We start from the raw sequence: 16,196 nt of genomic DNA, 5'->3' as shown, positions 1-16,196 counted from the left end.
TGGGTTAAAGAAAATACTAGATTTAGAGAAAATTACAAACCATCGGGACTAGATTTGATATTCACCTCTGAACCAAAAATAGTGAAAGAAATGAATTATAAAACACCAGCTGTGAAGAGTGAACACATACTAATAGAGATTGAACTTAAGGAACAAAATGTGGTAAAAAGGAATGAGAAACATAGAAAAGGAAGACTGATGTACAACAAAATGTTTTTTTTTTAAATGAGAAAACTCTTCCAAAATGCCTGTTGGGAAAAATGTGCAAATGATGAAATAAAGACAGAAGAGAAATGGAACATTTTCAAAGAAATATATAAAGGGGGAACAGGCAAATACGTGCCTAAGCGGAAACAGAAAAGGGAGTGCATAAAATGCTGGTATAATAAAAAGTGTAGCAATGCTATAGATAGAAGAGACAAAGCTTGGAAAAGAAATAAAAAAGGGACTAATTGGCAAACATACATTAAACTGAGAAATGAATATGTATATATACAAAGAGAGGAAAAAAGAAACTATGAAAAAGATATAATAGCAAAATGCAAATAACCTTAACTGTTCTACAGATATGTAAATGACAAATTAAAGACAAACATGAAATAATAAAACTGCATGAAGGACATCAAGAATACACAGATGTAGAAATGGCCAAAGTAATGTCCAGACACTTTAAGTCCGTTTTTACAATTGAAAGCTCACAATTGTGGGATGATAGTCACCAGGAAGGATCCCCAAAAATGGAAGAATAATGGTGACACAGAAAGAAATAAAGGACCAAACAAAGAAACTCAATGTCAGAAAGTCACATGGGCCAGACAGAATAGCGAACTGGATATTACAAGATGCATAGGTGAACTCACAGACAAAATACACAAGACTGGAAGAATGCTAATATTGTACCAATATTTAAGGGAGAAAAGAAAGAAAATCAAACGAATTATAGACCAGTGTCCCTCACAAGCACAATTGCAAAAATATGCGAGAGTTATTAAAAATAAATGGACTAAACACTTGGAAAAGAACCAAATATTAAACTGCAACCAATTTGGATTTAGAAGTGGAAGATCATGTACTACAAACTTAATATGCTTTTACTCATGATTGCTAGACATAATACAAGAAAGAGATGGCAAGGCAGATTGTGCCTTCCTGGACCTACAAAAGGCTTTTGACAAAGTACCACACAAAAAACTACTAAGAAAAATTGAACTAGTACTTGGAATACAAGGAAAATTATTGGAATGGATGGAAGACTTCTTGAAAGGAAGAAAAATGAGAGTGATACAAAGGATTACAAAGGTGGAGCATGCCGACAGGAGACCTTTTGGTCCATATCTAGGTTGGATGTGAAAAAAATCAAAATAATAATAAATGAATAAATAAAAACTATGATAATGTAAATAAGAAATAAAATGAATAAATGCATAGGTATAGTTAAATAATAAACAAACAGGTAAATAGTAAATAATAATAAATTGACATATAACTAATAATAAATGAGAATCAAACAGACAAATGGTAACAAAACAAAAACAAATAATATAAAATAAATTATAATCATTACAGGATCTTGCTTAGGTGTTTATCTAAATGATTCTTAAAGCTTTGAACTGAACTACATTGCACTGCCTCTACAGGAAGTTTATTTCATTCATTAATTACACAGTTGGTGAAGTTGTTTCTACCCACTTCCAAATTGAATCTATTTCCGGACAGTTTGAGACCATTGTTTCTTGCCGGATTCTCATTCAGTGTGAAAATTTTGTCACTTTTGATGTTGTCAATTTCCTTTAGAATTTTAAAGACCTGTATCAAGTCACCTCTGAGTCTGCTTTTTTAGGGAAAACAGATTCATATGTTTAGTTGATTTTCATATGATTTATTCTTTATATTTGGAATCAGTTTTGTGGCTCGCCATTGTACTTTTTCCAGTCTGTCAATGTCTTTAATGAGATTCGGTGACCATATGTAAACAGCATATTCCAAATGTGGACGAACTAACGATTTATATAGCTTGTTAATGAGTGATGGACTTTTAAAGTCAAAAGATTGTGCAATCAGCCCTACAATCTTATTTGCTTTCTCAGAGGCAGAAATACACTGCTTGGATGATTTGAGATCGTTACTGATAATTACGCCAAGATCTTTTTCACTATTCACTTTTGTTAACGAATTTCCAAATAACTTGTAATTGTACTTACTGTTATTTTTACCTATGTGCATTACCTTGCATTTACTTGTGTTAGATTTCATTAGCCACTTTTCAGACCATTGCTGTAATTTTTCTAAATCTTCTTGAATATCTAGTTGGTTTAAGTGATCATTTGCCATTCTGCACAGTTTTGTATCATCAGCAAATTTGGAAACAGTATATTTTAGTCCATGGTCTATATCATTTATATACACTATGAATAGAGAAAAGAACTCAAAATGGGTAGACATGATAAGTGGAGTATCCTAAGGCTCTGTGTTGGCTCCGATAATGTTTGCTATTTATATAAACGACATGGATGAAGGAATTAAATGCTACATAAACTTCTTTGCACATGATGCAAAACTATTGAAGAGAATGAGTAACGAAGAAGACTGGACAAACTCTGGAATTGGAGTAAAAAGAACGAATGGAATTTGGAAAAAGCAAAAATAGAATATCCAGTAAATACAAAATTGGAACAACAGAAGTTACAAAAGTAAATTCAGAAAGAGACCTAGGAGTGATCATTTCAATTGACATAACACCAGACAAACATGTAAACAAAATAGTTGGAGAAACCTACAACTTAATAAGATCAATGAAATTGGCCTGTGACTACATGGACGAGGAAATGGTGAAGAAAATCCTAGTTACACAGATATGACCAAAATTAGAGTATGCAGCGTCACTATGGACACCCAGTACAAAAAAACAAAACAAAAACAAAAAAAGCATAAAGAAACTAGAAAGAATTCAAAGAGCACTAACAAAGATAGCACCAACACTCAGCATGTTAATATACGAACAAAGATTGGACAAACTAAACTTATTAACTCTGGAGCAAAGAAGAGAAGGAGGTGATTTACATACATATACCAAAGGCTTTTCCCCCCCTACATGGGGAGGTAGCCAAAAAGAAAAAGGCATAGAAACCACTCCCACTCATTCCATTCCTATATATTCCACTCCCCTCTACCCTCCTCCCTCCCTCTTATCTTGGCACCTCCTGGATGATGGGTCATCCCTGCATCCTGTCCACTGCCCTGGGTCAGAAGCAGTGTCGCAAGACACAGCACATCCACAACAAGGCCGCCTCATAAATTCGGCGACCCCCCCTCTCCGTCCCCCCCCCCCCATGCAGAAAAGAAGAAGACGGGGAGAAATCCCTTCGGGCTTTGTCAATTTTTTTTCTCATACATACTTCCTTACCCCCCATCCCCCACCCACTCCCCCTCATGCATCACAGCATCATCTATACACAACCCCTCTCCATTCACCCCTATCTTCTGTCCTCTCCTGTCCTTCCTCCACAGACATTCCTCCTTTGTAATGCCCCTTTCACCCCATCCATCCATCTCATCCTAGGATGCCCCCTCATATTCGCTCATTCCACCTCTGCCTTCCACACTTCTTTTACTAATCTTTCTTCACTCATTCTTTCCATGTATCCAAACCATCCTAATACTCTTTCATCAACCCTATCTCCCAGTTTCCTTTCCACCCCTGTTCTCCTCCTCACCTCATTTCTCAGTCTATCCAACCTAGTAATCCCTATCATAATTCTCAGACATTTCATCTCAAACACATTCAAACTCCTTCTCTCTTCCTCTCTCATGTTCCATGTTTCTGCCCCATACAATGCTGTTGGCACAATCACTCCTTCATATAACCTCCTCTTAGCATCCATTCCCAGATGTCTGTTTCTCATTACACTTTTCAATCCACCAAGGCATTTACTCGCTTCTCTCAATCTACATTCTACCTCTACCCCCAATTCTCCCTTTCCTGTCACATTCGCACCCAAGTATCTAAAACTATCCACTTCCTCCAGTCTTTCACCCTTAATGCTCACTTCCAGCCTACTGTCACTCTCTCCCTTTGTACATCTCATCACCTTACTTTTACCCACATTTATCTTCAGCTTCCTTCTTTCACACACCTTCTCAAACTCTGTCAGTAACTTCCCCAATCCCTCCTCTGATCCTGTTACAAGTGCAGTGTCATCAGCAAACAACAGCTGGCTCACCTCCCACTTTTCTCCATTTTCTTTAATCATCTCCAACCCCTGACCCACTACCCTTGCATTCACCTTTTGCATCACCCCATCCATATAAAGATTGAACAGCCAGGGCAACATAACACATCCCTGACAAAGTCCCACCTTTACCTCAAACCATTCACTCTCTCCATTTCTTATCCTAACACAAGCTCTACTACTCCTATCCCATATATCTGCAGTACCTCACACAGTGCCTTGCTATCTACCCTGCTGTAATCCGTTTCCAGATCCATAAAAGCCAAAAAAAAAAACATCCTTACCTTTTCCTATAGCTTTCTCACATATCTGTCTTACCACAAAAATCTGATCTACACAACCCCTACCTGTCCTAAACCCACACTGTTCCTCACCAATTACTCCCTCTGTTCCTCTCCTAATCCTCTCAATCAGACCCTCCCATAAGCCTTCCCAACTACACTCAACAAGCTGATCCCTCTGAAACTACTACACTCACACTTGTCCCCCTTTCCCTTGTAAAGCGGAACTATGCAGGCATTCCTCCTGTCCTCCGGCACTCTACCTTCTCTTAAACAAACATTAAATAACCTCACCAGCCAGTCCACCATAACTGTACGTTCTTTCTTCAGACATTCTGCATGGCATCCATCCAGACCATATATAGAATTATGGAAGGGATGGAAGTCCTTGACAGGGATGATCTACTTAACCACTTCACTCCGGGCCAAAATCTCGCGGGCAGCATGAGCTGCCAGACGTACGATGTTTTCGTCATAATATTCGCATCATAAAAAATAGTCACCGCTTATATCGATCGGTCTCTCTTTCTCCCGTGAATTTTGATAACCATAGAAAATGTGATGAAGACAGTTTAGAGAGTATGTCATTAGGCAGGGGCAACTACAATAAATATAATCAAGATGCCGATATGGCAGCCTTGCAGATCCACTTGCTCCTCATGCTACCTACGTATGCGGCACCGTATGGAAGAGGTTAAATGGGACAGAAGAAATACAAAGGGACACAAAAAAAAGCTTAACCCCTTCCATACGGTGCCGCACACGTAGGCGTCATGGGGAGCGAGTGTATTCGCGAGGCTGCCATATCGGCGTCTTGATTATATTTATTGTAGTCGCCCCTCCATAATGACATTCTTTCTAATTCTTTTGTAATCGCATTTTCTATGGTTATCAAAATTCACGGGTGAAGAGAGAACGATCGATATAAGCGGTGACTATATTTTATGATGCGAGTATTATTACGACACGTCGTACAGCTGGCATTGGCTGCTGCCACCGAGATCTAAGTCCATGACGCCTACGTGTGCGGCACCGTATGGAAGGGGTTAAGAAGGACAGTTACAGAAGAGATCTGAAAAAGAATAGCTTTCCACATAGAGTGATGGATACATGGAATAAATTGAAAGAAAAAACAGTGAGTGCTAAAACTATACACGACTTTAAGAAAGAACTGGATGCGGAAAGATACAACTAGGTAAATACATAATTGGGAAGAAGAAAAGGTAGAAAGGTTGCCTCCAATTAAAGAAATAAATGCAACACAAAAATAAATAAGGGACCAAATAATAAACATATGTCAGAAAATCACACTGTTTGGACGGAATTGCAAATTAGATACTAAAAGAATGTATAGATGAGCTATAGGACAAGATATATAAAATAATAGATTGCACACTCAAGGAAGGAAAGGTACCACAAGATTGGAAAATGCAAATATCATACTAATATATAAAGGAGAAGATAAGGAGGACCCAAGAAACTATAGACTGGTCTCCCTTATAAGCACAATACTGAAATATGTGAAAAAGTTATCAAAAGTAGATGGATTAAGCATGTGGAAGAAAATAAGATACTGAATCCAAAACAATTTGGCTTTAGACAAGGAAGATCTTGTGCCACCAACTTTATTTGTTTTTATTCAAGGCTAATAGACATAATACAAGAAAGGGATGGATGGGCAGATTGTGCTTTTCCAAATTTACAAAAGGCATTTGATAAGGTACCACACAAAAATACTAATAAGAAAACTTGAAACAAAAGGAGGTGTACAAGGAAAGTTATTGAAATGGATGGAAGATTTCTTGAATGGGAGAAAAATGAGGGTGGTAGTTGAGAAAAAACTCGACCTGGGAAGAAATGAAAAGTGGTGTCCCACAAGGTTCTGTACTAGCTCCAATAATGTTTGCCATATATATAAATGACATGGATGAAGGTATGGAATGTTATATGAACTTCTTTGCAGATGATGCAAAACTACTAAAGAAAATAAGTACAGAGAAAGACTGAATCTCTTCAAAGAGATCTGGACAAAGTCTGGTAATGGAGTCAAAAGTGGGAAGTGAACTTCAACATCAAGAAATGCAGTATAATGGAGGTTGGAAAAAGTAGAAATAGAATATCAGGGCAATATAAGGTTGGTACAAAAGAAGTTAAAAAAGTTAGCTTGGAGTAATTATTAATAAAGACATGTCACCAGACAAGCATATAAACAAAATAGAGAAACCAACAATTTACTAAGAACAATAATTGTGGCCTTTACATGGATAAGGAAATGATAAAGAAAATATTAGTCATGTTGATAAAACCAAGATTGAAGTATGCTGCAACACTATGGACACCTAACACAAAAAAGGTTATAAAGAAATTAGAAAGAATCTAAAGAGCAACGACAAAGATGGCACCAACACTTTCAAAATTGACATGCAAAGGTTGTCCAAACTGGAAATACCAACCCTGGAACAAAGAAGAAAAAGAGGAAATCTACTAGCCATTTACAGAATCATGAAAGGTATGAAAGTCCGTGATAAAGAAGATTTATTAAAGTGGAACAGAAGAAAAGCAAGAGGACATGAAAAGAAACTGAAAAAGGATAGTTATAGAAGAGATCTGAAAAAGAATAGTTTTCCACACAGAGTGATAGATATCTGGAACAAATTGGACAAAAAAATAGTATGTGCAAAAACCATACAAGAACAAACTAGATGCTGAGAGATACAAAGACGGGTCACTACTGTTCAGTTCTTGTTTTTTTCCTTAGCTTCTATTCTTTTTGTTTTCTCTGCCTCTCCTCTTTATTCAACTCTCTTTTTATCCATACTTGTTTGTACTGATCACTTTTTGCTAGTTTCCCTGTTTTTGATAAGATATTCTCTGCTGTTGTTTGTGACCTGAATTTAGCCTTAAATGGTCTGCTCTTGTCTATATTGTATTTCCCTAGCCTATATATTTCTTCATTTTTTTTTCCTATTTCTTGTTTATCTTCTTGAACTACTTTTAATACCTTGTTTACTTTTTCCTTCTCCTTTACTCTTGTAGTCCTCTTTCAATTATGCTTCTCTTCCATTCCTAATATAATTATACATTACTTCATATCTGGTAAGTCTCTTACTATATTCTCCTTCTCTCTCATCATTTTAATAACTGTGTCCTTAGTTTATTCTTTCATCTGTTGTTTCAATATATCTCTAAATTCAATTTCTTATTCTTTTGGACTTTTTTTCCAACCACTTACCACTTCTGCTATGGACTCTTTATTCTCTTTACTATTCCTCTTTAATTCCTCATTCTCATCCTTAACTTCTCTTAACTGTCTTTTTAATTCTTCTATTTATTTAGTTAGGTTTTGATTCTCCTTTAGTTCTTCCAGTTTATCAACTGTTTGTGTAACTAGTGTTAATAGGTTAAACCTAACCTCCCATGCTTCATTTATTTATGTTAGTTTCTCCTCTAGACTTACTAGTTGGGGGAGGTTGTCATCTCCTCCCTCATTAAATCCATAAAAGTAATTATCTCCTCTTTCCATTGAGCTGCTAATATCTATATTTCTACTTTTAATACCTTCACTTACCTGTTTGACCTTGTTTGTGTCATCTGCACACCTTTTGTTGACACCCCTTCTGATATCTAGGGCCCATTTGCCTCCTTCCTCATTTTCTTCCATTTTCCTCAAAATTGTCTCCCCTTCTCCATTTTTTTCACCTGCCCACTACACCACGAACTTTCCCCTTCCTTATTAATACAACACAGGTACTCCCTTATCGCTGTAATCCACGAACATTGCATTTTTGTTTGGAGTTTCAATCATCACTATTAATCCGACGTGTATATTTACCTAGTTGTATTTACCTATTTGTATTTTACAGAAAGGGGAGCTATGCTCATGGTGTCCTGTCTTCATATCTCGTTTTGTCTAGACTTTTTAAATTCATGTATCATTTTTGCACACACCACATTTTCATCTAACTTGTTCCAAATGTCTATTATCTTGTGAGGAAAGCTGTTCTTTTTCAGGTCTCTTCTATAATTGTGTTTTTTTTTATCTTCTTTCCATGTCCTCTTGTATCTCTACCATTCCATTTTATTAGTTCCTCTATATCAATAATTTCCATGCCTTTCATGATTCTATAAATAGTTATCAAGTCTCCTCTCTTCTTTGCTCCAATGTCTGTTGTTCAAGTTTTGCCAGCCTCTCCTCATATGATAGTTCTGAGAGCATGGGTGCCAATTTCGTAATTACTCTTTGTATTCTTTCAAGTTTTGTTACACAATTTTTTGTAATTGGTGACCACGTCATCGCTGTATACTCCAGTTTTGGTCTTATCAAAGTGATTAGTATTTTCTTCACCATTTCTTCATCCAAGTATGTAAATGCCACTTTGATTGATCTTATTAAGTTATAAGTTTCTCCAAAAATTTTGTTTATATTTTTCTCAGGGGACATATTATTCATAATAATGACTCCTAGGTCCTTCTCTTTTTCCACTTTTTTAAATTTCTTCCTCTCCCAATTTATATGATCCCACAATTATTTTTTTGCTTTTTCCAAATTCCATTATACTACACTTCTTAATATTTGAATCCCATCTCTCACTTCCTACTCCATTCCCATACTTTATTGGGATCACTCTGCAGCGACTCACAATCTTCTTCGGTGCTCACTTTTTTAAAAAATTTTGCATCATCTGCAAAGAAGCTCATAACTTGCAATTCCTTCATCCATATCATTAATATATATAGCAAACATTATTGGGGCCAAAACTGTTCCTTGTGGAACTCCACTAATCATCTCATCCCACTTTAATGTTTGTCTCTTATCACCACTCTCATTTTCCTTTCATGCAAGAAGTCTTACATCCACTTCAGCACTTTGCCCTGTATTCCTCCTGCAGTTTCTAATTTCTTTAGCAATTTCTTATATGGCACCTTATCAAAAGCTTTTTTCAGGTCTAGAAATGCACAATCAGCCCATCCATCTCTTTCTTCTATTATATCTATTCGTATTAGTCTTGAATAGAAACACATCAAGTTTGTGACATATGAGCAAAGACTCTCCAAACTAGAATTACCAACTTTGGAACAAAGAAGGGAAAGAGGAGACTTGCTGACTATCTATAGAATAATGAAAGGAATGGAAGTCTTAGATAAGAATAACTTGTTGATATGGGATAATGGTAAAACAAGAGGACATGAAAAGAAACTAAAAAGGATAATTACAGAAGAGATCTGAAAAGGAAGAGCTTCCCACACAGAGTGTTAGATTTTTGGAACAAATTAGACAATGAAACAGTGTGTGCAAACACTATTCAAGATTTTAAGAAAAAACTTGATGCTGAGAGATACAAAAACGGGTCACCACCAGCATAGCTCTCTTCCCTTATAATACAACTAGGTAAATACATGATCTTCCTTGTCTAAATCCAAACTGCCTTGGATTTAGTGCATTGTTTTTTCCAAATCCTTTACCCATCTAATTTTGATCATTCTTTCACAAATTTTCGTTATCATTCTTGTAAGAGAGACCAGTCTATAGTTTGTAGGATCTTCTTTGTTTCCCCCTTTATGTATTGATACTATATTTGCTCTTTTCCAATCTTCTGGAGCTTTTCCTTCCTTTAATGAACTGCTTATTAGAATATGTATTTTGTATGTTAGTTTGTTCCTGCATTCTCTCAAAATCCAGTGCGCCATTTCATCTGGACCATGCAATTTTCTAACATCGAGATTACTCAAGTGATTCATTATTTCATTGTTTCTTACTATCTCTTTCATAGGGGCGGACTTTCCCCTCCCACTTGACATCTCTATGTTGTATGTTCTCTCTCGTAAACACTGATTTAAAATGCTTGTTCATAATTTCTGCCATTTCTATTTCCTCTGTGTATTCTGTTCCTCCTTGTTATAGTTTCACTAATTCTTGTTTGTTTTTCAGTTTGTTGTTTACAAATCTTTAAAATAGTTTTGGTTGATCTTTACATTTTTCTATGACATCCTTTTTGTATTTTCTCTGCTCTTCTCTGTGCACTTGTACATATTTATTTCTATAACCAGTATATATTTTCCATTTTTTTTTGTCTTTCCTCCATTTTATCCAAGCTTTATTCCTTTCAGCTTTTAACTCGCTACATCTTTTGTTGTACCAACACTTTACATATCCTTTTTCTTGTTTTTGTCTTGGAACATACTTTTCCACTCCTTATGAATTTTTGTCAAGATTTTCCATTTCTTTTCTACTGTAGTTTCCTCTTTGTATATCCTTTCCCAGTCTGCTTTTTAATTTTTTTTTTTCTCATTTTATCAAAGTTTGTTTTTCCATACGTCATTCTTTTCTTTCTATATTGTTCATTTTTCCCATATATTTCTCTTCATTTAGTTCCAGTTCAACTAATATGTGGACAATTTTACTTAATGGTGTCTTATATTCAATCTTTTCCACTATTTCAGGTGTTGATGTGATTATAAGGTCCAGTCTCAATGGTTCTTCCTCATTTCTATACCTAGTATTCTGTTGTATCCATTGTGTCATTGTATGTTCAATAATCATATAAAGTAGTACATTTCCCCATAGATCATCTCCACCCTTCACTATCATCTCTTCCCAGCAGATTTCTTTACAATTAAAGTCACCCATTACAATTATTCTTCCTCCATCTTCCATTATCTTATTTAGTGTTATCCTTGTGTCTTCTAACATATTTTTGTGTTCTCTCTCTTCCCATGAAGCTGTTTTAGGAGGCACATAATTTACCACAAACTTCCTGCTCTTCTTGTCCCTGTCCTCTGTTTCCATCATGATAATTTCCATTCTATTCTTTCCATATGTAACATTCCTCACATTTATATCATTTTTAGTCAGGAACATAACTCCACCACCTTGTTTTACTCCTCTATTTTTAATCCAAGAATTATATACACCATGTCCTACACTGTTGGGTGGTAGTGGACCTTTCAATTTTGTCTCCACAATTCCCATTATGTCTGGTTCTTTATCTTCAGGTAATTATTTAGTTCGTCCAAGCCTGTTATCAATCCATCTCAATTTTCTGTTACCTCCATCCTGTTTTCTGTTTCCCTTCTGTTTTTCTCTCCTATGAACCATTTCCTCACTTTCAAATCCACTACTCTCCAATAGAATTTCTCTTTGACTCTTGTTCTGTTCTCTTTTTTTTTTTTTCTAGTTTCAATTCTTTTTGTTTTCTCTTCCTCTTTCGTCTTTATTCATCTCTCTTTTGATCCATTCCTGTTTGTACTGATCACTTTCTGCTAGTTTTCCTGTTTTTGATAAGACATTCTCTGCTGTTGTTTGTGACATGAATTTAACCTTAATTGGTCTGGTCTTGTCCATACTGTATTTCCCAAGTCTATATATTTCTTCAGTTTCTTTCCCAATTTCCTGTTCACCTTCTTGAAATATTTTTAGTACCCAGTTCACTCTTTCTTTCTCCTCTCTTACTCTAGTAGTCCTATTAGGATTATGTTTCCCTTCCATTCCTAACAGAATTATACATTTCTTTTTATCTGCTAAGTCTCTTACTATATTCTCCTTCTCTGTCATCACTTTAATAATTGTTTCCTTAGTGTGTTCATTCATCTGTTGTTTCATTATATCTCTAAATTCAATTTTACTATTTTCCTTAACCTTTTTCCAACCACTTAACTCTTTTTCTATGGACTCATTTTTCTTTTATTATTCCTCTTTAATTCCTCATTCTCATCATTTACTTCTTTTAACTGTCTTTTTAATTCCTCTATTTCTTTATTTAGGTTTTGATTCTCCTTTAGTTCTTCCAATTGATCAACTCTTTGTGTAATCAATGCAAGTTGACTGAGCCTAACCTCCCATTGTTCGTTCATTTTGTTAGTTTTTCCTCTAGACTTGTTAATCGGGGGAGGTTGTCATCTCCTCCCTCATTAAAACCATAGAAATAATTATCTTCACCTTTCATTGCACTTCCCTTATCTATATTTCAAATTTTTACATTTTTACTAATATCTTCGACTTCGCCTCTGTTGTCTACGCATCTTTTGATGACATTCCTTCTGACGTCCGGTGCCCATTTGTCCCCTTCCTCATTTTCTTCCATTTTCCTCAGTATTCCTTCCCCTTTTCCTTTTTCTTCACCTCCCCACTACACCATGAGCTTTCCCCTTCAATAAATCACAGGTACTCCCTCGTTGTTTTTTCCGGAGTTCCAATCTTAGCTGTCACTTCGACTATCATGTATTTACCTAGTTTTTGTATTTTATGGGAAGGGGAACTATGCTTGTGGTGTCCCGTCTTCATATCTCATTTTATCTAGACTGTTTTTAAATTTGAGTATCGTTTTTGTACACATCACATTTTCATCTAACTTGTTCCAAATGTCTATTACCCTGTGGGGAAAGCTGTTCTTTTCAGGTCTCTTCTATAACTGTCTTTCTTGATTTTATATCTGTGTCCTATTGTATCTCTACTATCCCATTTTATTAGATCCTCTTTATCAATAGTTTCTATGCCTTTCATGATTCTATAAATAGCTATCAAGTCTCCTCTCTCTCCTCTTTGCTCTTGTGTCTGTATATATATATATATATATATATATATATATATATATATATATATATATATATATATATATATATATATATATATATATATATATATATATATATATATATATATATATATATATATATATTTGTATTTCCCTAGTTGTATTATATGGGAAGAGAGCTATGGACATAGTGACCCATCTTTGTATATTTCAGCATCTAGTTTGTTCTTAAATTCTTGCATAGTTTTTGCACACACTGTTGCCTCATTCATTTTGTTCTAGATATCACTCTGTGTGGGAAACTATTCTTTTTCAGATCTCTTTTATAACTATCCATATTGAGTTTCTTTTCATGTCCTCTTGATTTTCTTTGACCTCACTTTAATAAATCTTCTCTGTCGAGGACTTTCATCCCTTTCATAATTTTGTAAGTGGTCAGTAGATCTATTTCTCTTCTTTGTTCCAGGGTTGGTAGTTCCAGTTTGGACAATCTTTGTATGTCAATTTAGAGTGTTGGTGCCATCTTTGTCATTGCTTGTTGGATTCTTTCTAATTTCTTTATATTCTTTTTTGTTCTGGGTGTCCATAGTGTCACATCGTACTCCAATCATTGTCTTATCAGTGTGACTATTTTCGTTACCATTACCTCATCCAAGTAGTCAAAGGCCACTTTCATTGATCTTAGGTAAATTGAAGGTTTCTCCGACTATTTTGTTGATATGCTTGTCTGGTGGCATGTCTTTGCTGATAATTACTCCTAGGTCCCTTTCCGAGCTATTTTTACTTCCTTTGTACCAATTTTATATTGCCCTGATATTTTATTTTTACTTTTTCCAAACTCCATTATACTACATTTCTTGATGTTGAAGTTCACTTCCCACTTTTGACTCCATTCCCAGACTTTATCTAGGTCTCTCTGTAGTGATTTTACAGTTCTTCCTCTGCACTTTCTTTAGTAGTTTTGCATCATCTGCTAAGAAGTTCATATAACATTCCACACCAGTAGCAGTGAACACAGAAGGGAGTGAGAGGTGGATATGTTTTTGGACCAGTAGCCTTGAACATTGAAGAGAGTGAGAGGTACATAGCCCTAGGCCCAGTAGATGTGAATGTAGAAGGAAATGAGAGGCGCATATACTTTGGCCCAGTAGGCGTGAATGTGGAAGAGAATGAGAGTTACATATGCCTAGGCCCAGAGGTGTGAATGCAGGAGAGAGTGAGAGGTGTATACCCCAATGTTTGTTTGTTTGTTTATGTACAACATTAGTCTTATTATGATCCATGTTACGGATGTAGTTCTCACTCTTTGTGATAGATATATATATATGTATATATATATAAATAAAAGGAAAATGTCCCAGGAATAGAAATTAACAAGTTATTATTTTTTTTTTTTCAACCACCCAATGTATGCCAATATAGATAGAATCCCGAGGCCCCACAGGAGAAATAGAAGGGGGAGGGAATTCTATGTCTAACGATCCTATCGAGTCAGGAAGGGTGGTGTCAGGCACCTATTGACAGATTTTTTCTTTCGTTCATAGTTGAAAACTGGGATACGTATTTGAGTTCCTTTAAATATTTTTTCCCGTCCTGGAGATGAAGTTTGCATGGACAACGGAAGTTTATTGAAATAATTTCCCCTGGGCGGATTGGGGCGCTATCCACGTTACCTGGCCACCGTAACTATCTTCTAAAAGAGAACGAGCAGGAGCCATCTACTTGACCACCAACCATAGATAAGATCAGCTACCATTAACCTCCACAGTCTTGGGGCAGTACACAATTGTTGTATAAATCTTGTCCCACAGTATTAGATGGTAGTAGACTTTTTAATTTCATCTCCATAATTCCCATTATGTCTGGTGTCTCTACTGCCAGATAGTCATTTAATTCGTTTAGTCCTGAAGTCATGCCATCTATGGTGGTATACATTATTTTCAATTTTTTTCTTTCTCCTCCTTTTTTGTTTGTTATCTTTCCTTTTTTTTTATATATACCATTTTCTCAGCCTCAGGTCTAGTACCCTCCAAAAAAAAGCTCATTCTTTTCAGTCTCTGTTCTTCTCTCATTTTTTTAATTTGCTTCATTTCTTAGTGTCTTTTCCCTCTTACAAGGAAGGTATCCAAAGTCAAAGGCATAAATTCATTCCCATCCATTTCATCTGCATGTACTCCACTCCCATTCACCAGCCCTCCTCTCTTTTCTTGAATCCTGGAGCCAATTGTTCGTAAACACTGGGAATGCATGTTCACATTTTTAATATTTTCTGGAAAAATCATTGGTTACCAGTACATATATTTTGTCTACAAGTAGATCTGCATAATGTAATTTTTTTCTTTTATTCCAGATATTTGTATCAGGAGTTGTAATTTTAACAAGCTCTGTTGTAGCTGTGGTGTATGGAATTGGTTTCCCCTTTTATTGGAATAACCATCCCATACTGCTTTGGCCTCTGTTTGTATTAGGACATTGGTTACTTATCAATGTGACCTTCCATTTCTATATGGCAGCTACAGTTAGTCCAGGGCAGCCACCAAAGGTAAATGCATATGGGTACATAATAGAATTTGTACATTAATAGGATTTATTTAATTTATAAATTTATTTATATATTTTTTAAAGAATACTTTTGAAGAATAAATTGTTTTGGTTTTGATATATACTCCTTGATATTCACTAAATAACATTTGTATTATATTACTGATTTTACATGTATAGTAATACTTAACCTCTTGTCTGTAATTGGTTTCAGAAGACACTGAAAATGTGTACATTTCATGAACACAAACTCAAGCCAATCATGACTGACTGGCTGTAAAAGATGGTCCTTAGACTATAGGAAGCACCAGTAAATTATCAGCCCAGTAAATTCATGTTTGACACTTAGCTGACTGAATATATCACTATTTCTAAAGGGAGAAACATGACTTGTAGTTATGTTAGGGACACCCACTGATTACATAACAGGTAGAGAACAGGCAACACATAACACATTACAATGAAAGAAATAATTGTAACACAAAAGGAAATCAGCGACCAAATTAAAATCCTTGATGTTAGAATATCACATGGCCCAGATGGAATTGCAAACTGGATACTGAAAGAATGTATGGAAAAATGAACTGACAAAATATACATTATAACTAAAGTAT

The 16,196-nt window shown here is 35.5% G+C and overlaps 1 protein-coding gene across 8 annotated transcripts in view; it reads left to right on the top strand.

Moving 5' to 3' along the window:
- Positions 1 to 16,196, top strand: part of LOC143041551 (palmitoyltransferase ZDHHC16B) — a 161,156-nt gene that overhangs the window by 46,235 nt on the left and 98,725 nt on the right. For all 8 annotated transcript variants that reach the window (XM_076213551.1, XM_076213556.1, XM_076213555.1 and 5 more), the window contains one exon: positions 15,392 to 15,583. In XM_076213551.1, coding sequence (XP_076069666.1) covers positions 15,392 to 15,583 — 192 coding nt within the window. The remainder of the gene's footprint in view (positions 1 to 15,391; positions 15,584 to 16,196) is intronic.

This window comes from Oratosquilla oratoria, chromosome 31, assembly GCF_046742065.1.
Source record: "Oratosquilla oratoria isolate Oo_2021 chromosome 31, ASM4674206v1, whole genome shotgun sequence".
NCBI lineage: Eukaryota > Metazoa > Arthropoda > Malacostraca > Stomatopoda > Squillidae > Oratosquilla > Oratosquilla oratoria.
This window is presented reverse-complemented; position numbering and strand designations above follow the sequence as displayed.